General features: G+C 42.5%; 1 protein-coding gene across 3 annotated transcripts in view; it reads left to right on the top strand.

Moving 5' to 3' along the window:
- PLP1 (proteolipid protein 1) overlaps positions 1–26,074 on the top strand; it is an 81,138-nt gene that overhangs the window by 16,931 nt on the left and 38,133 nt on the right. For all 3 annotated transcript variants that reach the window (XM_085607701.1, XM_085607700.1, XM_085607699.1), the window contains exon 2: positions 19,916–20,102. In XM_085607701.1, coding sequence (XP_085463827.1) covers positions 19,916–20,102 — 187 coding nt within the window. The remainder of the gene's footprint in view (positions 1–19,915; positions 20,103–26,074) is intronic.

Here is a 26,074-nt window from a genome sequence, read left to right as displayed (position 1 = left end):
CTCCTGGGGAAATTTCTGGCAGAATCTTCTATCGAGTGAACATTTTGAACGATATATGAAGTAAAAAGTCAGCATGAAGTGGTCTTAGTAATCAGACATTTTACATCCAGAGGAGTGGAGGTAACTATTTTTTGATTAGTGGAGATTATTTGTTTTCTAGTTTGGGTAAGAATAACTTGGATTCCTTAGCTTGTGAGGACTGGTTTGAGATAGATGGGAACGGCGGTAATTTAGTAGATACTGTCTGATTTGGATTGTAGTAGAAGACTCGATGTTGGATACAATGACAGCATATGAGCATGGAAATAGGGAGATTTAATCTAATCTACATATTTGCTGGAGGCATATATCTATATCTAGTAGATTTACATTAGAAACATCAATTGTATGAATCCCATACATATAAAATAGAATTTTCCCAATCCTGTAATTCGTGGAAAATGTATCACAGCCGAGAATTATGCCCTGTAATTTCCCAGAATGACAGCATCCCAATGAAGTTTAGATATTTGTCAAGAGCGAAACCAAAAACATGCTTTTTGGCTTTTTACACATTTATCGTACTAAAACTTCTTATTGCCCGATAATGGCATCTCAGTATTTTTGTTACATTTAAAAAGTGCTGATTTTTTTAACTGTTTCATTAAAGAAATTTGATCAACAACAATCAATGGCTTTATAGGACAATAATATAGACTTACACTGCATGTATCTTTTATTTGCATGTCATGATTGTTTCATGAACCCCGTCTTTGGGGATGTAGTTAAAGAGGCCGGCATCACAGCAATTGCAGTGCTCTAAATATTCACCTCATGTGACTCAGAGTGGAGAAGCAGCCCTTATGCAGGTCACTGTCCTGAAGCCATGACCAGGGCCTGTCTGTGATTCCCACCATCAGGGCTGGTCTGCTACTGTTCCAAGGATTTGCTGATGAGGTTCAGTTTGTGAGCGGGTCAGGACTTTAGATGGGAAGATAAAAGTAAGGGGGACTCTAAAAAGGGGCGAGGCCTGTGTAATTCAGGGAGTGACTTAAACTTCTAAGTTAAAGTTCTGTGATTTCCATAGTGTGTCTCCCGGCTGCTATTTTGGTTCCTCTCATGTCTTCCTTTTATTGCATCCATTTATGTGACACAACTAGTGACATACACCTAAAAGCAGCCAAGACTACTGGCTTTGTCAATACCACCTAACACACAATGCACCCACTCACCTCTAAGCACTGAATCTCTTTTACTTTCTCCATGTCAATATTTTTGAAACCTGTTTATCTCCTTCATGCACATTTTCAGGGAATAAAGATTGCAACTAGCATACTTAGCGATTGCTCTGTGTGCTCTGCAAAGAGGCCAAGGATTGGATGACCATGTATTCTGAACACCTTTTTGATCCACTCACAAGCATAGCGAGAAAGTCACACTGCCTTAAGCATCAACTCCAGAGCTCTCAATCATGGGCAGTTATAAACACCTGAGGGCAACTCAATTCACAGTACGGGCTGTACAAGAATAACATGCTTCACAAAAAAAATACAGAAACACATCCTGGAAATAGCTAACTCTCTTAGGGAATGCAAGAATAAATAAAACATAAAATATAAACCAGAACCAACCTTATTGATAAACAACATTTCTTACATTCATTTTTCAGAATTCGATCACAATTTGCAAGCAGAGTAAAGGATGTGAATATAAGGCCAACTAAGGACCTTCTTCAATGTTCATTTTTAATTACTATCTGGTCTGGGACCTGGAGGGACGGAGGCTCTCTAAAAGCCCTGTTGTTGACAGTCTTTCCTCCCAAAAGGGAAAGAAGAAGACAGCACTCTGACTATTGTGGTCCTTTCAGGAATAGATCCACATTCAGCACATCCTAGGTCTCTGAGTGTCGGTTCACTACAACAGTGTCTCTCGCGCAGTGTTTACACCAAAGATACACCTGTTCAGTGCGGAGCCATGAAATGAGCTGGAATTGTTGGGCTAGGTTTCATCATGGCTCAATCGATCTGCATACATGCCAACATTTTAGAAAAGGAAAGGGGGAGATTAAAAAAAAATTGTCGGTAGAATGTATTTCTCCCAATGACTTCTATTGAGGCCTGAATCGGGTCTATTTGCATGTATGGGACATGCAAGTGTGCTCCTGTAGGATCGGCTAACTCAAATGCCAACATAAGGTTTTTGCCCCACCTGTCAGGAGCGCAGAGAAAGTTCAATGGGAGGCAGAGAGAGCATGACAAACATGTTGTGCACTGGCACTGCATACTCTGAGTCACACAAGAACACTCCCTGCTGGCTGAGGCCCACAGAGGAATCAGGATTTTACATGCAAGAATTGGGAGGCAGGAGACCAGCCTGGAAATCGGTAGTCTCCTACCTGAATTGGGCGGTTTGGCTTCTATGGATCTTTCAAGAACTCATATGGTGCTGGACAGAGGCTCCTTCCTGCATGATCTGCAAGCCAGTGGAAATTTGGAGCACTAGATCTCTTATTTGATCTGAATGCCTGTCCATGAGTCCATATACAACTGTCCTATTCTTTACGATCTGTGTTCCTGCTCACTTTGGCAGCCATCAATAAAGCACCCCCTTTGCCGCTGATATTCTACGCGTATACAAACTGTTTTCTTGCTCTCTACTCAAACAGTTATCTCGATACTGTAGACAGGTACGGACCTTTCTCTCTGAGCACTCTTATTATTCCTGTACATTTTATTACTGCTCTCTCAAACACTCCATGAATCTCTTATCATCTCTCCTTTATCACAACACTATATTGTTCAGCTTATTATTATTAACACAGCTTATTATTTTATCCATGCCCTCTTCAGAACGATTTGCAACTTCTATGCTTGACTCCTCCAAACAAATAACTGACATTACTATCTTACATATTTCTTTGTCTTTTTTTATCCACCCCTACTATTTTCTCCCCCTTTTATTCTTTACCTTTTTTTCTGTGGTTATTGCTCCATTGTTGGTCCTTCGTGCCTACTGATTCCCCTCTTAGCTTTCTATATGCATTGAAACTCAGACCTTCTGAATTCCTCTGATTGCACCTAACAGCGACACTGAGATTAATAAATTATCACGAAAGCTTTTCAATATACCTTAAAAGTGCAGGCACGCTCCTCCATTTCCAGTCAATTCTCTGAGCTGATAGAGCGAACCACTCTGCTCCTTCTTACCTCGTTCCTACGCTCTGTTTCTGTGCACTGTGCATACACTGCCAAGATATCGCCACATTCGCTGACTCCACTAGTCAGTCACCATGCTGCTCCTCACAAACGCCCAGTGTAATCAGCCTGGATATGCCCGACAGACCTCCTTCCTACTATATCTCATACAACCGTACTCCCATCTCCACAACTGTATGAAGTGCTCTACACACAGCACTCTCAATGCCTGACCTATGGCAACATGCCCATGCTGCATACCAGTCTCCACCACATAAGACCAAATGCTACAGGCTATGTCAGCCGTCAAGCAGGACTATGATATACATCACATATATGACATGCTACTTGACCTGACCATAGACAAAATCTTACACATCCTACTTATTAGTGAAACCTGATTCAACGATGACTAGTCTCTCTTTTTTAACACATTGACCCCCACAACTACACACTAGCTCATGAGCCAAGAATAGTGGCAAGGGGAGGAGGCATCGACGTGATCAACTGAAATAACAGCCCAATGCTGAAATCATCTACCCCCTACCAGGAAATATTTGGGTACAGTACCAAACCCTCCCCCACCACTTAATAGAAAATGACCTTAGTGTCACCCATGATGCTCAGCAGAGCAGAGTGTTTTATGGAGAGTTTCTCAGGGTTACTTTTACAGCTCTTCTTCACATCAAACCATTTCCTAGTAGCAGGATATTTCAACCTCTGACAAGAAGATGATTCCATCCTCATCACACAACAATTTATTTACCACTGCGTGAGCCTAGACTTGAAAGGTATATCCACAGGCCCATAGCACATCAAAGGCCATTGCCTAGACACTATAATCCACACAGCATTCTAGTCAGCAATTTAACCCTTATCCTTACCACTGACCAGATCACCATTCCTCTACCCAAAGCACTTGTGAAGAAGAGAAACATCACCATACCCACTCTCTTCCACTCAATAAAAAATGGTTATGCCCTCTAGCATTTTCATCTTACAAATTACCATCTTCAACGTCAACCTGTCTGCCGAAACCATCCTCTGTTGTAGACCCTCACAAAAGCCTTAAAATGGCACCCAAAACGTGCTCCTATACAAAAAGGTGATCATGTTGAGTGCAACAAACAATGCTTCAGTGACACTCACCAACCTCTGAAAAATAGATTGCAGTAAGAAAAAATTGCATGCCGCAAATGCCTCAATTCTACCAATACTACTAGCCTAAAAAACACTCACACCATAAAGCCAAACACAGTCAAAATCATTTTCTTATTTTTCAAAAGATAGAGTGGCACAAGCTGCATACATCCTTACAGAAATATTCAAAGTCAGAAACCTTTATGCATCCCCGAAAGGATCTCAAATGCCATCCAGGATCTATGCATTAATCGTGCATACTTTGTACTGGCGAAAGTGCACATCCACTATCTTCACCTCAGTCCTCTAAGTCACCAGGCCTGCTAGCTCACACTCCTTGACCTGCTGGCCACATTCAACAATGCAGACTATACTGCACAGACCTCAGTTGGCAGCTGTGGTCTGAACATAGGCTCTCAAATGCATTGCACCCTATTTGTCCAGTGGCAATCACAAAGTCAGACTTAGAATTCTCTTCTACACAGCCAGTCTGGTTGACTCAGTGGCAGACCAGGGTCCCTCTGTTCTCAATACTTAACTCCGTAAACCACCATATCATTGCAGGTGCACTGGTTATCGTCTTTCTCGTATTTGGATTTAAACACTTCCAACATGTGGAAGCACATCTAAACATACTTCACTGGCTCCTAGGACAGGCAAGAATCACATTCAAGATACTATGCTGTCATCTTTCAGTGCATTAAAGGCTTTACTGCAACGTACCTAGGTGTAGGCCAACATATAGAGAACCAACCATGATGCTCTCTTAGCTACACAGCTAAAGCATTTCTAGTCATACCAAGATCCAGAAACAAGAATAGAGAAGACAGGAGATTTGCAGCACTGGTATCCATCCTCTTTAATAACCAGTGCTAAATTTGAGCCGTTGGCTGGTGGAGGCCACCAGCACTATTTGAGGGGACCAACACTTATTTTCCCTCATGAGACCTTAACTGCGAGCAAGAGAGGGAAAACACACAAAGGAGAAAGAAGTAGGAAAAGAAAGACAGGAAGACCGTTGCAAGGGGAGAAAGCAGGAGCCTGCACAAGTGGCGGAGATAAAGAGGCAGGGAGGACCTCTTTATTGATTTTTGATGGGAGAGCCATGATGTCGATTCAAGATGACGCAGTTTTGGTATTTAGCTCGCTGATGATTAAAAGAACCGGCAGGGGTGTCAGAGCATAGCTTTGGGCACCAGCTCTGATTATATTACAAATTAAGCACTGGTATAACCTACCCTCAAGTATCTGTAATGCTCCTTCCTGCATGCTCTTCAGGCACAAATTCCAAACACCCCTTTTCCCACATTAGCACCAATGTGGCTCGTATTATAATGCAATACATGTTTATTCTAGTTTACTTGACAATAGATTACTGTGGTTTTCTCTCACAGACTTCACCCCAAGGTGGATTGTGAGAAATGTTTCAATTTAGTCAGTTATCCATATTTGTTGTTGAATATTTCTGCGCCCATATACATAACTTCTATATTGAACTACTGGACTTTCTCTACCACGAAAAGCAAAACAGGTGTGCTGCCTCTGTACATAGATTAAACATAAACTTTCACTTATACAACAATGCATATGACATGTAATGATTTAAAAAGTATTTATTGCTGTGCAAGGAATGCTCCAAGACTATTGGGAGGTGATAGTAATGATATCTATTAAGTACTGGTAGTACAGTAAGAGTTCTAAACTTTAGAACATGCATTTGGTACATGGGCATGTACAGCCACAATCCTAAGAGTAGCTCTTAACGAAGAACGCTTCACGTGCATAGCCTTCATCTAAAACTCATTAGAACATTGGAATGTTGGGTACTCCATTGTAGACAATGGAGTGCTCCCTGCTTCTACGGCCGGTAAAGGTCCGCAGAGCAACATTCCAATGTTTTACAAAGGCCTCTCGGAGCTCAAGGGGATCCCCTCGAGCGGCCTTTGTTTTATTTGTTAGAACATTCTGTCCTCTAGTGGCAGAATGTTCTAATAGCCTTATAGCCCTTCGTAGTAGGGATATACCGGCTATTAAAGTCCCGGTCCCTTGTTAAAGTCCCTCGCTTTCGGCTCGGGCCATTAATAGCCGGTATAGCCCGCTACGGCAGGCTATAAGGCTATAATAAAACAATGTTATTTAAATGAACACTCACGCTTGGATGCTGTGTGGGGAGATGAGTGGGCACGTGACCTAATCCAGGCAGAAGGAATCGACACCTGAATGAAGTATGCCACAGCAACCAATCAGATGATTCTGCTAAAATGCCGAGAGCACACATTGCAGGCTTTGAAAACAGAAACTGAAGTTCCCTTTCATGGGTGCACACTTCCTGAGATTTTCATTGTGGCTAAAGGTTCAGAAAGTGTTAGGTTATTTCCACCACGGTATGTGGGTTATATATGCGCCACAACCTTGTTAGGCAGCTTGTCATACATTGCTGTTCAAGACTCTACCAAACCTCTTGAGTTCTTATGCTCTTAGCACACATTCAGTGCTCCCAAATATTTGCTGGAAAAGTTGCCAATGTTGGAACAAAGTAGAGTTAGGTTCTAGTTGCAGTTTTGGCAATTTGCGCAAACAAATTGTGATTTTGGGCAAATCCATAAATTTATATGGTCAGCGTGCTGTCTAATTATGTTCAAATTGGGCATTCCTGCCCTCCTCCCGTCATATTGTCACTTTTGTTGGCTGTTTCCTCCTAGCCCTTAAACATCATACAGTTCTGTGTGCAGAACATCACGTTTGCAAAGCTCGTTTTACGTTATGAGTGTTCTTTGTAAAGTACTTCATTACTTTACTTCCTGGAGCTTGGCCTTTGCAGTATCAAATATCTACAAGGATATAAGGGGCATATTATCAAGCCAGGCGATAAAATTATCGCCGCTTTAGCGGCAGAAAACTACCGCTAAAACGGCGATAATGGGCTTGATAATATGCTCTATGGAATTCCAATTGAAGCCCATGTTAGATGTCCTTCACATCTAACATGGGCTTCAATTGGAATTCCATAGAGCATATTATCAAGCCCATTATCGCCGTTTTAGCGGCAGTTTTCTGCCGCTAAAGCGGCGATAATTTTATCGCCTCGCTTGATAATATGCCCCTAAGTAACTAAAATACATTGGATACTTAAGGAAGGCACATATGAGCGCTGGGTTTGCCGTAACTTATAATCAGAGTTGGCTACTGAGAAATGATGTCTAGATTCTCCATTTCGAAGTTTATTTGGTGACCTTTTTCTGTTGTCTTTTGATTGCTATTCTAGTTAATTCACTTTGTCATGTTCTGCTTTGGTATTCAGTATGGGATTATTGTATTATGGTATGTTACAAATATTAGCCAGTTGTTCAAAACTCTACAGTAATAAGGTATTTCTACATAAGACAGCCAGAAAAAGAAGATCCGGCTGTTCGAGCAAGTGGGTTGTGGTAAAACAGCGGTTGTTGAAGAATAAGACAATTTTAGGATTCTCCTGAATCCTAAAATCGTGAGATACGCCTTATTTTTGAAGCCTGCTGCTAATTCGTTCCAAGCAACCATCACAGGCTTCTGAGCAGAGCTTTGGGCGCCGGCACTCTTTCTTTTAAAAATCAAGCACTGGCTATATGCTGCCAAATAGTTTGTGGTAGAACAGCAGAGTAGGCTTGAAGCTGTGTGCAGCAGCCATTGTGCTTGCTGCAGCACTTCGAATTATCTGGAACCTCGAGTTTAACTTTAAGGGTGAGGTAATATATAGTGCAGTCTTACAGCAGATTTTACCACCACTTATGACACTAGTGACTAAAGGTCAGTTGTATGCTGGCGGGAACAGCCTTTGGTCAATGGTCTAGCCTTTGATGATTTTGTTTTTCCATGGACTTTCCGGGACAAGGTATACTCCCCACATTTAGCATAAGAAGGTGCTTGACTGGCATTAGAATCCTTTTTCAAAGATATTGTTAGAAATCGGGTTGCTGATTCACTGGGGTGTGAACTAGTCATGGTAAGGCTCAACTAAACCCTAAATTAACCTGTGTTGAGACACCTGGTAGGTTGGCATAGAGCAATCAGGCTTAACTTAGAGGCAATGTGTAAAGTATTTGTGCAACACTTCAAACAGTAAAACAGTGAAAACACCATACAAAATATAGAGCAAAATAAAATAAATAAAATAAGACCAAAACAAAATCTAATCAGTAGAACCAGAGTTCGGATTTTTAAAGAATATACTGTAAGCTAGAGCCTAAAAGCATAAAGCGCTAACCACTGCTATCTGGTCGCGCTGTATTGGGTCAAAGTCAAAATTTCAGGCTGACCTCGATTAAGTGTGGGTTGGATACAGTCCTAGATTAGTCTCACTGACGGTGTACCTTCTCAGGTTTTGTGCCAAGAGTCCCATTTGCATTGCAGAGGGTCGTCGGGAGCAAGGAGAGCATTGTGGACGGTGGTTAGTATGGCGCGAAGAGTGGACTGGGCATTACGAACCAGAGGCCTGGAGCTTCACATTGGCAGTCCTCTGCAGGCTGTCGATGCTGCTGTGTGAAGAGACGGGCTAGTGGCAGCTTGCGCTGATTTCAGAGCAAGCAGCGCAGTTCCGGTGCAAATGGGCCCATTTGCTATTGCAAGGAGCCCAAAAGCTTGATTTCAAAAGCTCAAGAACAATGGTCCAGGATGTGGGAGGCACCACTTGGGGGCCAGGAATTTGCTGAAGACGGGTCCAGGAGTTTTTGGGTAGCCTTTTATTTCTCTGATGCTCAGATCAGAAGGCCAGCAGCCTAGCCCTTCGAGTCACTCTGGGGTCCTGGGGTTAAGGTGAAGTTGCAGTACCAGTTATATTTCCCCAGGCAAGAGGGCAGCAGGTCAGCACAGCAGGGCAGCAGTTCCATTAGAGCAGCAGTCCAGCAGAGTGGCGTCCCTTCTAGCAGCACAGCGGTCCAGTCGCGGCGGCATGACTCGCGGATGGGGGGGCAGGAGGGGAGGAAGTGCAGGGGTTCGCACAGGGGTTCATTTAAAAAAAAAAAAAAAACGTATTTTCCCGGGTCCCGCACCGTCTCGGCTGCTGGCCAGGTCCCGCGGAACAGGAAGCAGGCAGGCAGCCTCCCTCCCCTAAGCCAATTACAATGCTGCAATGGCAGCGTAGTGATTGGTTGGGACGCCGACACACAGGCTTCTATGGAGGGGCCATTTCTCCATGTAGGCTGTAGGCAGCCTACATGGAGAAAAGGGAGAGTGCGCATGACTGGGCTGACCAAAGAGTCAGGGCCCGCGGCATGGGGCTAGCCACACCTCCCCTGCCCTCAAGCAGACCCGCCCACCCCCAACCAAACCCTTCTGCTTTCTCGCAGTGTGAGAAGCAGAAACATAAAATGGTATTTATAATACCATTTCATGTTTCTGCTTCTCGCACTGCGAGAAAGCAGTGAGGCGACGCTCCTCCGTCCACATGGAGGAGCCGCCCCTGCAGCGCTCTCTCTTTCTGGCAGAGTATCCACAGGTCCAGAAGTGTACTTAAGTGGTGGTATTCGAGGTTCTTCTTTTATACACAATTGTGCTTTTGAAGTGGGGAGAAGCTTCTGGAAGCATGCCTTTAAGGTGCACAGATTCCCTGCCTTCTCTACCCTGGCCCCAGACTAACTACATGGGGTATGCAGACCTTTGTGTGGAGAAAGGGCACAGCTTCCCATCCTGCCAGTGATGGCCCATCCAGTGACATCTATGCTCCCTTTGGGGAGTGTTGGTCTTGGAGGAATAAACAAAGCACACCTGCTAACTAAACCCAGTAATGTGACCAGAGACAGACTGCATGTACCAAAGGCTAAGGCAATAAAATGCGATCTTTCTAAAAGTGGCATTTTCCAAAATATAATTTAAAACCTGCCTGCACCATAAAATAGGTTTTTAAATTAGGATTCCAGGGACACCAGAAATGGTCCAGTTATCTCTTCTCATTTGAAAATGACACTTATAAAATGTAATAAGGCAACTCCAAGGTTATCCTATGGGAGGGGTAGGTCTTGCCGTAGCGAAAAACTAATGTAAAAGTTTTTCACTACCAGGACATGTAAAACTTGAAAGTAAATGTCCTGCTTATTAGATACATTGCACTCTGAGCTGTCTGGGGCCTATCCTAGGGGTGCCTTATATGTATTAAAAAGGAAGGTTTAGGCCTGGCAAAAGGTTCACTTTGCCAGGTCGAAATGGCAGTTTAAACTGCACACACAGGCTCTGCAATGGCAGACCTGAGATATGTTTACAGGGTTACATACGTCGGTGGCACAACCTGTACTGCAGGTGCACTAGTAGTATTTAATTTACAGACCGTGGACACATGAAGTACCACTTTACTAGGGGCTTATAAGTAAATTACATTTTCGATTGGGGATAAGTCAATGTTATCTTGTTTTAAGCAGAGGGCCCAAGCACATTAGCACTGGTAAGCAGTGGCAAAGTTGCAGGGTCCTATGGCTAGGAAAAACAAAGTCCGCAAAAACAAGAGGTCTGAAGGCAAAATGTTACGGGCAAACCATGCCAAGAAGGTGTAACAGATACCAATCTGTGAGATGCCCACTTCATGTTCTATGGATAGAATGTCAACAAAACCTCTAGTTGTGCCTGATCTAATATATTAGTGGGGTGTTGTCAATGTAGTAACAAAGGAATTTCACAATAACGTGCACTTCTTCAGCCTGGAGTAAGGGGTTTTTGCAGGGATGACTATCACACTAGCTCAGAGACTTGGTAATGGCACTAATGATTGGCGTTTTGTAAGCGCTAAGAGTCCCAGAATTAAGATAAGACTTTGTATCAATCTGTATTACTCACTCTGTTTGTTGACACTTTCATACCAATACTGATGCTACCCAATGAATTATGTAGATGATGCCAATGGTCCTAAAACTGATAAATATGATCAATTTAGCAACTAAATGAAGTGGTAGTCACAATACAGAAATGATCAAAGGGTGAAATTGGAGTGTCCTGTACCCCCACTTACTTTGAACTAACAGTAAACAGAGGAGGAAGGTGTGTAACTCTGACTGGTGACTTAATACAGTCATACAATGTATTCCTGCTCGTTATAATAAGTCAATTGCAAACTACAAGGAGACAACATGGTTCTGCTGGTTAGGCACTCACTGCTGGGAACCAGTCTACACAACGAGGTTTTTACCACGTTGTACCTTTACCATGCATTTTTTACCACGCATGTTTCTAGAAAGCATATGCTTTTACAACGTATGCCTTTACCTAGCATTTAAGGTCATTTCTGGGGTGTTGGGGGTCTCCCCCAACAAATTCATTCTTTATATATATATATATATATATATATATATATATATATATATTATATATAAACAATGCGTGGTAAAGGTATATGTTGTAAGAGCATATGCCATCTAAATAAATGCGGGTAAAAAATGCGTTACACAGGCATGCAGAGTATTTCCCAATGTTGTTCCGTCAAACAACCCTCACTGCTGACAGTTGCATGTGGTAGGCAGGCCGGAAGTGCAAATGCTGGTAGACCCAAAGCAGCCCAATAGGTGACTGAGGTCAATGAATACGTATCATGAATATGCGCATGGAAGCACTTCGGAAGACTGTGGTATTAAGTGCCATATAAAACACAGCATTATTACAAAAACAACTGCAACATTTCGTTCTAGGCTTAGAAAGAGAAAACATAGCGACTTTGCTGTGATCTGACACAGTAAAGACATGCTAAGCTTAGAAATCTGTTCTTTTGAGGAGCTCATAAGTAAACGCGGATACAACAAATTATGCACTTGAGCGCATCTGATTCCAGTAAAAGCAAGCTCCGTACTATGAAACGGGGTGCATGGCCCTGGTCCGTGCTGGCGTCCAGACTCTATTGATTTTCCTTGCACAGGCAGGGGGTGCCCTATTACCATCCTGTGGAGGGATGTATTCTTGCCCTTGAAAGGATTACATTTCAGACCGTTTCCTGAGTAGAGAAAAAGTACCCAGAATGTTGGTAGTTGCAGGGCATTTCTGCCCTGGAATAGGACTGATACATATCTGATATCTGCGGCAACTTTAGCGGGACACGTGCAATATAGGGCTGGAGGATAGGTCAGACTTTGCATGTGTAAACCACATGCAGACTATTGCAATTTCAGGGTATTATCTCATGAGTAAATCCCTTTACAGGTGAAAAATCTTTTTTTTGTAAATATCAACCTAAATTTGCATTCAATAAACAAGACAATTGGATCTGTGAGGCTTACAACCACACACCGCTTTGAAGATCGGGCCCATTCTACAAACAAGGGAAATAATCAGAAAGAAACTTTTCAAAATCATGACACTTGAAAACGTATAAACTAACCACTGGGTATAAAAATAGTTCTGCCAAAATGTTGCACAGTGCTTCACATAAATGACTGAGAACTCCACATACACTACACATTTGAGAGCTCAGAGGTTTGACACATATGGTGCTTTTTCTCACTTAATGGATCATCCAAGTGATGTCAAGGATGGCAGCGAGTGAACAGCCATATTTGTAGTTCGGACCCACTCGGGCCCTTGCCACAATACTGTGATTACTATGTTAAGGTTTTGTATCTTTTACAGGTAGGTGCGGGTAGGCATACAGCCATTGTCCAGCCTGACCGCAACCACTACTGACCTACCTTGAGAATCAATTTCAATTTCAACTTGAATAGCTCCAATGCACGGTCTCATGCAATCATTTCTACTGACATTATAGAAAACACACAGGGGGCAGATTTACAAGGAACTGACGCATCTGCATAGATGCGTCAGTTTCTTTGCGCCAGTGCCAAATGTCCTTGTGCCACCATGGATGCACAGTATTTACAACACAATGCTCCTTGGCGCTAGTATTAACAGATGCGTCCGAAATACGGACGCATCTGTTGGCACAAAAGTGACGCATTGCTGGAGTTGCTTATGAAAGTGGCGCAACTCCAGCAATGTATCACAACAGATAGGTGAGTCCCATACCAAAAGCTCTGTGTCATTCCTTATGCCTGGTCTGAGCAGGCATAGGAATTTTGACGCAGTGAATGCGTAGAGTGACACAGTGAAATGTTGTAAATTTCACTGCGTCAGTTCTACATGGCTTTTTGTGTGGGAACACCTAGCCTGCATATATTATACCTGGCGCAGGTATAATGTGATGCAGGGCTTTACAACGTGAAGCATCTTCCTAGATGTGTCACGTTGTAAATTGGGTGCATTGTTGCATCAAAAAAAGTGACGCAATGGGGGAGCAAGGCGGTGCAAGGGGCTTGTAAATCTGTGTAAATCTGCCCCACAGTGTCTTGCAAAACGATTGGCACAGCTCTAAACAAAGGTTGAGTGTCAGAATAAGGATGACAAAAATATGTCTGACAAAATATCGTTTACAGCAGTGTCATCCCACATGATATAGTTTCTATTATATTTTCTAGTTTGTAAAAAACATGTTATAAATGATAATTAGTGCACACTATTTATGTCAGGCGTATTTAGAGCACAAAAAAACGTACACAAACAATTAATTTTAGCCAATGTAACAAATATTAGCGCAAATGTATTCCTCATATGCATCCCTTTGTGTTTGTGTACTAGAACTTACGCTCAGGTCGGGTGGAAGCTCATGAACCTACAAATGTCCATGAAAATATATGAAATCACTTTAGTTTATGACATGGACACGCTGCCAGGAAGGACTGATGTTTCTTCAATGCCAAGTACATGTGTTCCAGGAAATAGCAAGTTCAGGAAAACAGAGAGGAAGAATGGAGAAAAGTAGAAGAAGGAGGAGGCATGGCAGTGGTGAATTTTGAAATGGATGTGGTATGAGAGTTTGATTCAGAGTTCAGACCTAGATCAACCAGATTTATTTCAGCATCATAGCAATTATCTTGGTCAGCTGTGTATTCATCAGAGAGCATTTCCAGATCTGAGAGTTCCTCTGTCAGAGACAGTTCAGAGATATCCCCCCATAGGGATCCAAAATACGATGAAATGTGGATAAAAATATGGACATCGCGCCAGGTTACGATCAATGATCCTTTGATGTTTTTGATCATAATCTGGGTCGTCTTTGCGAGTAAAAGTGCTGTTGACAAGCACCAGGTTCCCTGGGGACAGACAAGAAGATCCAGCTCATTGTGGCTTGTTGGAATAGGATCTAAGTTTTCCCATACTGACAACGTCACAAGGCTTAACGTCCAACTGCATCCGGGAGCCAGGTATTTTTGTTTCGATCTTTGGGACAACAATGACATCCACAGAGATGGCACTAGTGGTACTATATGGTGTGTTCTTGTAGTCATTTAGAGTTTGAAAGAGGGTTTCAAAAATGAAGGATCGCATTGTCTTGGAAACTAGAAGGGAGATTTTCAGTATTGCAATGAACTTCTCAATGAAGGCATTGCCCCAGGGGCCACAGTGGAGCTATCTTTTGATATGTCAACCCTGGGAGTCTTTCAAATACTTTCCACTGAAAGAAGGTCCATTGTCTGACTTCATTAGCAAAGGATACAAAAGGTGGAAAAGATCAGCACAGGTGTGACTACCTCAATAGTAGTGCTTGGGACTACATTCACCTGAGGAAAACAAGAGTAACTAACAAGTGTTGTCCAGCAATACAAGACACAAAAACAGAAAAGTTTGCGAATTAGAATACAAGTAAAATGAACTTTTTCCTGGTTTTGTGCTATGGTAGATATTGAAAACATTTTTGTGAATCGTACCCTTAGATGTTTAGGCCCAGATTTACTAAGGGCTTGTGTCACCATTGCGTCACGCAAGGCGACGCAAGCTTGTAAGTCAGATTTCCTATGCCTCACAGAGCCTCCTTGCTTGGCTTTGCGTGGCATGGTAAATCTGGAGTGAAGCAAGGCAGCGCAAGACACTGCCTTGTGTTACTCTGTGCTGGGAAGATGTTCCATAAGTGGGGCTTGGGTGTTCCATCATATACACCAATGGTATTTGGTGCATTCTCAGATTTAGCAGCACTAATAATCCTGGAAATGTGTTAAAATGCTACACCTTTCCAAGTGAGGTGCAACAAAGAGAAATATATATATTTCTCATTTTTTCCTCTTTCTACGTGTGCTGCATTCTGCAGTGCACAGAAAGAGGAAAATACCTCTGAGGATTGTTTTTTATGCATGAAGGAGCACCTTCCTGCACAAAACATTCCTGCCTGTAACACACGCACCCTTGTACCATGGCGCAAGGCTGTCTGCATTGGCGCAAGGCTGCACTGTGTGTGCCACTGTAGAGAGTGAGCAAGAACGCGCCATATCGAAGTAAAAATGGAGCATTCCTGCCCTCTCTCCATTTGACGCAGTGCAGCAAGTTGTCTTGCTGCGTTGCATTGCACCAAATGTTAGTAAATCTGAACCTTGAGATTTATGTTCTGGTGGTGCCCAAAGAAACAAAAGAAGAGACACTTTAATTAACTAAATTCAGCACTTAATTTGTAAAAGAATGTGTGCCGGTGCCCAAAGCTCTACTCCAGCACTGCTATTAAAAATCAGTGTGCCGAATACCAAGGCTGTGTAGTCTTAAATGCACTTCAGGCCTCTTTAACCCACCACCAGACAATGTTGTCCCTTTATCTCACTCATGCCGGCTCCTGCTTTCTCTTTTTATACTGCTTTTTCAGTCTTTATCGTCATCCTTACTTCCCGTTTGTGTATATTTAACTTTGCGGTCAATATCTGATGAGGAAAAATCTAGCAACCACCAGCTCAAATTAAGCACTTACTAAATTTGATTTGAGTTTGCCTGGGATTATTCATAATCTGTTTGTCAAGTGAAATGCACTGATGCAGTACTTCCTAGAGAGGGTGATTTTCAAGGGATCCTAAGCACTTTCTACGAGAGCACGGTATACATGAGTATACATCTGCATATAAAATACCTCTATGCAACTTTTTCCCCTTCCACCCCTCTTCCAAATTTTATGTTCAAACAATAAAAAAAAATGCATGAAATTTTAAATTATGAACAGCTTTTCAGTTTACTGCTCTTTAAATTAAATGCAATATTAAGGTACAAAACTTGTTCACACTTCCTTTGTTATATACCATTTATCACCACTTGCTTAAGTATAGTCAAGCCTGTAAAGAGTTACATTGTATTTATGTATTTTAGCGAAAGAAGATAATGGACATGCATTTGGTAGTAATTTTCGTAACTTCATTTTTCATCGGAAATACATTTTTTGACATCTTTACATTCTTTAATTCGATTAAAAAAACGTAAATTAGACTTTTATCCTATCATTCCTCTAATGTTCTGCAAAGTTAAGGGTCCAGATACATTATTAAGCTGACTTCAATCTTGATTATTTCAGGTAAGATACTTGTGACAGATTCTAAGAAGAGTACTCTTTATAATATTATAGTTTATCATAAATCATTATGTTAAGCACAGTATTAGTTTTGTGGCTCTAATATTGTGTTTCTAAATAAGTTGCTATTCTGACTCTAGCTATAGAATATATAAAGTTAGATCTGTCACGATTTTAGGAATATTCCTTTTCGAGATAATTTAATATATAATAAAAATGTGATATGCTTATTAATACAATAATATAGTGGCTAAAATAAATGAATGCTTTAATTTCATTGCTACAATATTATGGAATTGTGCTTGTCACAGATTGTAGCCATAGTAGCCTTTGCCATAAGATACCACTAAAAATAGTTTATGTTATTAATACTATTTTGGTTTCAATAACTATAATTTTATAGAAAGAAATTACTGAGCAAGTTTCAGTCCGTTTGGTTTTATACCAATAGTTTTTTACGATAATACCTAATAGTGTATAATTTAACCTATACATCAACAAACCAATATGTAAAGAATTGGTTCAACTCAAGTTGGAGACTAAACTCTCAACATCAGCTAAAGCTTATTTGGTGGAAGAATCATATTAAAAGATGCCATCTTAGACACCTTTTGTTGTATAAATTCGGGAGAATACTACTGAAGCTACAACCTTACTGCTCATAACGAAACATATACTCGTATATTGATTCATATGAGGTCCTTCGAGTCTGGTTTATAGCTTTCTGCTAGCTTTCACAGAGATGATGTGGTCCTCTCTCTTCACCCATCTTTCTTTCCTAAACTAACTCTGGCAGTAGAACTCGGGGAGAAGATGTGGTCTAACGGCTAGGGCGGTAGACCTCAAATCTGGGGAACCGGGTTTGAATGTAGGCAATGACGCTCAACTTCCTGTGATTCTGGGCAAATCAATTAAACTCCCCGTGCCTAACAAAAATGAATGTGTCCTTGTGTAACGTAACTGGTGATCATGTAAAGAGCTCTGATACTCAATACCTTCGGGTCAAGTTTGCACTATTTAAAACTCTGTAAATCTCCCTGTTACACTGGGCGTCATGCACCCGGGCAAATTAAACCTTCCTACGTCAGGATTTCAGATGCCCTTTGGCATTTATGGCCCAGGTGCCTACCAAAAGAAGGAAGGTCAAGGTGTGCGGGAACTCCTCTCGTTAAGCTCCGACGGTCCGGGAGGAGGCAGAGCCTAAGGGTGGTGTCTGAGAAAAATGGAGCTTCATACACCCATGTTAGATATTGTTATATTTGGGGTCCAGTGGAAACCTTAGATGCCTGGGCCCCGGTGCCACTGTACCTGCTGCACCAGTGACAGCTAAGCCCGGAATCTGTCCATAGTGATCCAAAAATATTAATATGCACTGAGAGAACCTTCTCACGAGCAAAGGTCTTAAATCTTCATTCTATAAATAATTGTTCAGTTGCCATAAGTGGCTCCACACTATGAAAGATTTACCAAATTTGAGAACCCGTATCAAGATGCCCCTGGAATACAGGGTGTGTAAGTGTTCTTTGTCTACAATAGTAGCCCTTCTGGATGTATACATGAATTAATCTCAACCAACGTGCACTATGTTAATAAATTATATCAGTTTCAGTCAATTTGGCAATGAGGCATTCACCTAAAATTAGCTGCAAACCAACACTAAATGTGGTATACATAATAAAACAAATACCTGTTCGTTTCTGTTGTGTATTTTATCTCTTAACAATACACATTATGTACACCTGCTATTTTCATTTTGTATATGTATATGCTTATATTGTCATTATTTAGTATGCATGGTAAATGCTAAATTTATGAATACTTATTTAACTGTTTAGTTTTATTAATTTCTTGTGCATTGTTTGAGTAACACTGTATAGGACACAATGATGTTGGTGGTGTTGGGCTTTAGGACCATCAGTAGACGTCCTGGGGCTGTATCATGATAGCGGTCTGTGCGGAGCAAATACATGGCCTGTGTGCTTTTCCTGAAATTGCCCAGGCTGTATTCCGTATAGTAATTCGAAACATTCCCAGATTAGTGCTTAGGCTGCAAATATCCCAGCTCAGAAACACAGGGTAGTACTTTCCAATCATCAGTGCTTAATTTGTGGTGATACTTGCCAGTGCTTAACACCAATACTTATTTGTATACATCAGAACTTATTTTTGACAGTCCTACTACATGGTGGAGCTGTCTGACTATTTTTGAGCAGAGCTCATCAACAGCATGTGCAATGTACTTAAAAAAACATAAAAGCAGAGGGTCGAGGCCATATTTACAGAACCAAGTGATGTGGAATAGTGAAAATGTACAGTTTGTATTGTGTGATGATTAGAATTTGGCAGTGTTGTCAGGGAGAGTGGGTTGTGCTGACCATGGTGGCCTCCTTTGAAATATCTTGGGCCCTTGCACTTAAATTATCACTAATTAAGCACTGCTTATCAGTATTTCTGAGCTGCGTTGTCAACATCATGCATTACCGTTGAGATTTAATGTATGTTCTATACATAGGAAATTTCAAGAAAAACAAATGCATAGACCCAGTTTGTGCTCTGCACAGAGCTGCATCATGACAAGGCACTAGCCTTCATAGCAGCTGTTCTTAACACGAGGCAATTTTATGCATTATTATTTTAAGTTTATTGGGAAACATAATTCTTTCTAGGTCTGGGTTGATACACCTGTAGAGTCTCACCAGACTATTGATTTTTTCAAAACATCATTCACTGGTCTGTTAAATTGTCATTCACATTTTGCTTCTGCCCACTTGCAGCATACTGAATGATGGAAAGTGTCAGGCCACTTTTCCCACTGGCCCTCTTCACTATGTGTGAATGCAGCTATTTATTTATTTTGCCTGCACCTGGGTGCCCAGTTAGACAGTGATTTGTTTCCCATATCCTTTTTAAGATTGCTGTACTGAAGTGATTAAGTGACACTGCAGTTTGAGTACTTGGTTTGGTGGTGATGTCTTCTTGTCTCCTTCACAAATAATAATATGCAAATGACTGGAAACTATTTTTTATAAAACATTGCTAGTAAAGCTGCAACCTCAGGGAATGTCTTTTAATTTTAAAATGTTTATTGCAGCTTCGCTTAGGTGGCTTCATGGTTTTTTTAACTGCATTATCTGGCATTTGCTTGCATTAAAAAACGTATCCATTGCATTAGCAGAGGCCAACCTTGTTGGCTTTGCCAATGCTTGTTTTTAATTCATCTCAGATTGGTGAGATTTATCTCTGTCGCGTGACTGGCAGCTAAGACTGTTTCTCTGTTTTCCAGGTTGGCTAGACTGCTGCGTGAAATGCGTGGCAGGAGTCCCCTTCGCCTCCATGGTGGCCACAGTGCTGTGCTTCTCAGGAGTGGCCCTCTTCTGTGGATGTGGACATGAAGCTCTCGCGGGAACAGAAACGCTCATTGAGACTTATTTTTCCAAAAACTACCAGGACTATGAATACCTTATCAGTGTGTAAGTGTAAACATTTATAATGGATTTTGTAAAGAAGGAATAGTTAATATAGACCTTTCCTATCCAGGTCGCAGGGCACAGTAGCTTCTACTTAAACATATATATATGAGGGCCACTGTTCAGCATCCTCTGGGCGATGCGATGTTAGCCACACCTTTAGAGAGGCCAGAGTGCACGGTGTACCACAATAGACATCCATCTGTACCTCTGTGTATGAGTGTGTTTTTTGACCTTTGCTGTGATGAGAAGCATTTTGGTCTCAACAATTGCAATGAGTTTTTCAGACTCCAGCGGCAAGTTGGCACAAAAACATATAGGTAAATGTGACACAGGTACCGAAATCCAGAAACCCTTTGGCTTCCTGCAGAACAGGGAGTGGATGTGGCATAACAGCCAGAGCTGCCGGCTTTGAAACTGGGGAACCAGGTCGAGTCTTGGCGTAGGCTCACCATCCTGTGATTCTGGGCAAATCACTTAATCTCCCTGTTCCCACACAAAAAAATGAATGTGTTCTTGTGTGATGTAACTGGTGCACATGTAAAGCGCTCCAAAATCTCCTTGTCGAATTTGCCTTTATAAAACTGCAAAAAAAAAAAGAGAGAATGTATTTGAAGAATCTATCAGTTCAGGAAGCACAGTGATTTCTAAAGGACTAAGCTTTTCAAAGAAAGGCAGCAATAAAAAAAATCTAAATATAAGAAACGAAAAGGGCACAACATGAATATTCTTAGGATTCGGCAGGATATCAGAAAAAAGACTAATTATTCTGGCTGGCAGTGGCCTAGAGAATTCTGGAATAATCCCCAATTGATTTTGTGCTGGGATATGATCAATGCACAATGCAGCATTACTGGCACTGCTGGCGGGGCGTTCAATAGACGGGAAAGATGGACACTGCGATGTGCATTTAATTTTCCAGAAAACTTGACATCATAAACTGGAACGCCTTTTGGAAGAAAATGATGATTTGGGGCGCCCCATGCTCACTAGTATAAAATACACCTGACATGTAGAGGGACACCTCGGCCATGCTAAAGTTCGCTGCTGGGATAGATCCTTTCTCTGTGCCACAGGGTTGGCGTTCTAGTGTGCGACAGGCTCTGTGCTTCCTACCTTCCTTTTCAATATTTATATAATTGACACGGCTCAGGAAGAAGGTTGCTCAATTTTTCATCCGAAGCTGGGGTGGAGGGAGGGCGAGCACCAGTGTTTACAACAAAAATATGCTGCTCAAAGACATGACCCCGGAGGGCTTGCAGCACAGCTTACATTGTATGGAGGGCTGTTCCTTGACCAATAATCTGAAACTTAGGTTAGAAAACAGTCAGATCCTTTGGTTTGGGCACGTAAATGATAGGCATCACTGGACACTGAGCTCAGCCACGTTGGAGATTGTCAACTCTTAGAAATACTTGGGCCTGGAATTTGAACACAAACAAAGCAAGGGATCCATGAGCAAAGCAAGGAGGCAATCAGTTGGTGTCCTGGATGGACGTCTTGCTTGACTTAACTCCAATAACATGAGGGATATTGAAACCTGGCCTTCAGGAAGGCCTATTTAAATAAGGTATTGGCAATTTTGACTTAAGGTGCAGAGATATGGTTTTTGGGCTGCAAGTTTAACATTGACTCAGCTGAAGTAACAGCGGCGATGAGCGTGCCATGCTTTAGGAGCAAAGTATCATTTGACATTGTAAGCCTAGCAGTGCTTAATTTGTAAACTATCCCTCCCTGTTTATCTCACTCTTACAGATTCTTTTTCATCCCTTTTGTCACTGTTTTTACGTTTTTCACTTCCTCCTTTTTCACACTAAGTACTGATTGATTTTGACACAACTGAAGACGTATGAGTTGGTAGGCTGGGATGCCAACATACAATGAATTGGCATAGTCCAATCGAGAGATAACCAGGGCTAAAATAACCAGGGTCAGAGCTTCCCTGGACAAGAATCTACTGATCTTCCTTTTTCTCCGCAGTTGAAAAAAACAGGCGGAAACCACTGAGCCGATCTGAGCGTTCAATGACAAGTCGTTGGCGATCTCTATGCCCAAACATTTGGCAGAACTAACTGGCACCGGGGACTTGCCCAAAGAGGAAGGCCAAACGTTGGAGTGCCACGGGTTGGCAGAGCCACCAGTAAGAATCAGCTCAGTTTTATCAGGATTCAACTTAAGTTGGTTGTTATTCATCCAATCACCTATAAAGATCATGATGACTTGAAAGTTGAATGCTGAGGATGTTGAAGAGTTGATATTGAACACCAATTGAAGATCATCAGCATAGTTGAACGTTCTTATCTCTCTTTCTCTCAAAGAAGGGATTAGGGGGAGAAGGTACAAATTAAAAAGGAGCGGCGAAAGAGAAGAGCCCTGGGGAACCCCACAAGTCAATTCCCTTTTGTTGGAGGAAAAGTTGGCAAGCCGCACCGCTTGTTTATAAGTGCTAATGTATGCAAACACCAGTATGCATGAACTGCATATAAGAGGTTGGGTTACTAATTGAGGGGGGGAGTAACCCTTCTCAGGCAGCAACCACAATCCGTCTCAGGGTGAAGTCACAAACATCCCTAAAGTAACCTGTGCTAAACCCTCAGGCAGCTTAGCACAAAGCAGTCAGGCTTAACTCAGAGGCAATGTGTATAGTATTTGTGCAACACTTCCAACAGTAACACAGCTAAAACACCACTAAAGATAGTCCATAAGAGTATTAGAAAAGTTCAGGCCAACCATGATGGAGCTCAGGCTGGCTACAGAGACCCAGTTAGGCCCACTGAACAAAAGAACCTTAATCCTGGTTTATGGAGCATTGCGTGGATCAGCCTCGAAGATGCACCGCACAGCTGAGGTAATGCGTTGGTTCTGAGATGCAGCGAGGCTGTAGTACAAGGGCCTGTTGTGTTAGTGTTGAAGATCCCATCGATGGAGCTTGTGATCGAGGATGCAGCACACAGTCAGAGAAATACCTAAGTCCTGAAGAGCTGCGATGCAGAGTCCATCGTCAAGGCTGCCTCCAATGAGGGATGCAAGGGCCTGCACTGAGGATGCATTACTCAGTCGGTTTGAAGGCGATGCGGGCGGCAGTGAAAATACAAGTCTTTTGCAACAGGTCCAATCACGCAGGCAGAGATTTGTTGATTCTGCTCAGGGCTGCTCCACACAGCAGAGGTGATACTTCAGTTTCGCTGGATCCACAGAAAATGGCAAAGCACCTTAATCCCACTTTCAAGGGTCTAGGACTGGGATCGACCAACTTAGCAGGGTGAACTTCCAGATGACAGAGTCCAGGTGTAGGTGCAATGTTGTTGGAAGCTTGTTATGTCCCGGAGGCTTCAGATCAGAAGGCCAGTCAACCAGCCCTTGGAGACACTCTGTGTTCTGGTTTCAAGAGATGCAGGTCCAACCCTTCTCACCAAGGCAATAGGGCAGAAGGCAGCAGGTCAGATCAGCAATTCAGGAGTCCAGCAGAGTGCAGCCCAGCAGAGTGGCAGCCCTTCAGTAGCACAACAGTCCTTCTCCCTGGCAGAGTATCCACAGGTCAAGAAGGGGAATAAAGTGATGGTGTCTAAGGTTCAGTAATTGTACTAAGTTGTGCCTTTGAAGTGGGTGAGAAACTTCTAGAGGTTTCCCTTGGAAGTCCCTGGGTATCTTTCCTCCCCAGCCCTTGCTCCAGACTAACTACAGGGGGTATGCAGTCTGTTGTGAGGAGGCAGGACACTACCCATTCCTGCCAGTGATGGCCCATCCATCGCACATAAGCTCCCATGTGTGTGGCTTTCTATGAGGAATAAATAAATCCCAACTGTCTGCTACACCCAGTCATGTATCCAGAGACAGGTTACAGGCACTAAATGGATAAGGCGGGAATATGGCAACTTTCTAAAAGTGGAAGCAGCGTTCCCCAATTGGGGTTCGTCCCCTTTAGCACTGCCTGTGTCCCTTGAGCAAGGGGCAAGGGGTAAATTGTGTTATGCACACTACAAATTGAGTACGATTCAACACAAGATGGTAATACAGGGAGTGCGCGATCCTCTACATATGGGATTATCAACTTTCTAAAAGTGGCATATTCACAATTACAATTTAATTTAAAATCTGACTTCACCATAAGTTAGGGTTTTAAATTGAGATTCCAGAGACACCAAACTTGAACCAGTTATCTCTTCCTATTTGGAAATTACACTTATAAAATGTAATAAACAGGCTCTACAATGTCAGTCCTGAGACATTTTTCAAGGGCTATTTAAATGGGTGGTACAATCAGTGCTGCAGGCCCACTAGGCCAACAGACATACATTACAGCACCATTTAACATGTTGATAACAAGTAAGATTGTGTCAAGGTGAGAGGAGTCGACAATGTTTCGAACCCTTTGACCAGATACTGGGATGGGTGAGTGGAAGGTGTTCCTCTACCAGCATCCCAGAGCAACAGAGGAACTGCTTACTTGGGAAGTTCACCTAACTCTTCTCACTTATCCCATGGATCATCACTTGGTACACATACTATATTGACACTGGGGACAACATGCCTGTCAAAAATAACATTTACATGCTGTCTGGTAAAATAAGTGCCAGCATTATGGATGAGATATTCAACATGTTGGGGTTAGGGGTGATTGAGCATTCCGATGGCCCTTGGTCCAGTCCAGTGGTTCTGAAACCCAAGGCCTCCCCACAGGGTGCCACACCAGAACTCCAGTTCCGTGTGGACTATAGGGGGCTTAATTCAGTCACTAAGACTGACGTCCAACCCATCCCCTCAGCTGATAACCTCCTCATTGGTTAGGAACTGCCACGTTCCTGATTACATTTGGCTTGATGTCAGGGTACTGGTAGATTGCGTTAACCTACACATCTGCATTCTCCACCCCATAGGGCCACTTCCAATTTCGAGTAATGCCCTGTGGGTTTAAGAATGCTCCTGCCATCTTCCAGAGGTTGGTTATCCAGGTCCTGGCTGAGATAGAGGATTTCAGTACTGCCTCTCTAGAAGACATTGCTGTCTTCAGCTCCAGCTGGGAAGAACACCTGTTCTACCTCCAGAAAATGCTTCATGTCCTGCAGAAGGTAGGCACCTGACTATAAAGACCAGTAAGTGCCAGAAAGAGCAAGGATCTGTGGTTTACTTGGGCCACCAATTCAGTGGGGGCAAGGTGCAGTTCCTCCAGTCTAAAATTCAGATCACCTTGGCTTAGGAACCCCGATGTCTCAAGAACCAGACTAAGGTGAGAACCTGGTTATGTCTCACCGGTTACTACAGAAGATTTATAAAGGGGTACGGCACCAATGTTACCCCTTTGGTAGAGCTGACTTCTAAGGTGCAACGCAAGAAGTTGATCTGTACAGAGCTGTGCCAGAACGAACGCATTTGACATATTTGGCATCTTGAAGGAAGCCATGTGCTCAGCACCAGTGCTCAAGGCACCTGACTTTTCCAAAGAATTCTTCGTCCAAACAGATGTAGCTGAGCATGGCATTGGGCTGTGCTCTCACAGCTGAATGATAAGGACTTAGACCAACCTGAAACCTTTACCATTAGGAGGTTACTCCCCAGGCAACAGAGGTAGAGTGCAATTATAAAGGAAGCCTTTGCAGTGGTCTTAGCACTGAACAAATTTAGATCATACTAGTTTAAGATTTGCATCCAGGTTCAGAGAGACCAAAGACCCTTCAAATGGCTAATGCAGATGAGGTGTGAGAATCCAAAACTGCTGAGATGGAGCATCTCAATACAGGGCATGGACTTTATGGTGGAACATCGCCCTTGAGCTGGCCACACCAATGCAGATAGTCTTTCCGGGTTCTTCCACCTTAGCAATGACGACTCCCTTGAGGGTCATATGTTAGTCCTCACATCCTTGGTGTGCTATTCCCACAAAAATTTTTCCCTCACCTCCTGTTTTGGTGAATTCATTTTTATTGAACTCTGTTCACTTTACCACTACTAACAATTGCTGAAGTGCTTTTGCTCTG

Source organism: Triturus cristatus, chromosome 5_2, assembly GCF_964204655.1.
Source record: "Triturus cristatus chromosome 5_2, aTriCri1.1, whole genome shotgun sequence".
Classification (NCBI taxonomy): Eukaryota; Metazoa; Chordata; class Amphibia; order Caudata; family Salamandridae; genus Triturus; species Triturus cristatus.
This window is presented reverse-complemented; position numbering and strand designations above follow the sequence as displayed.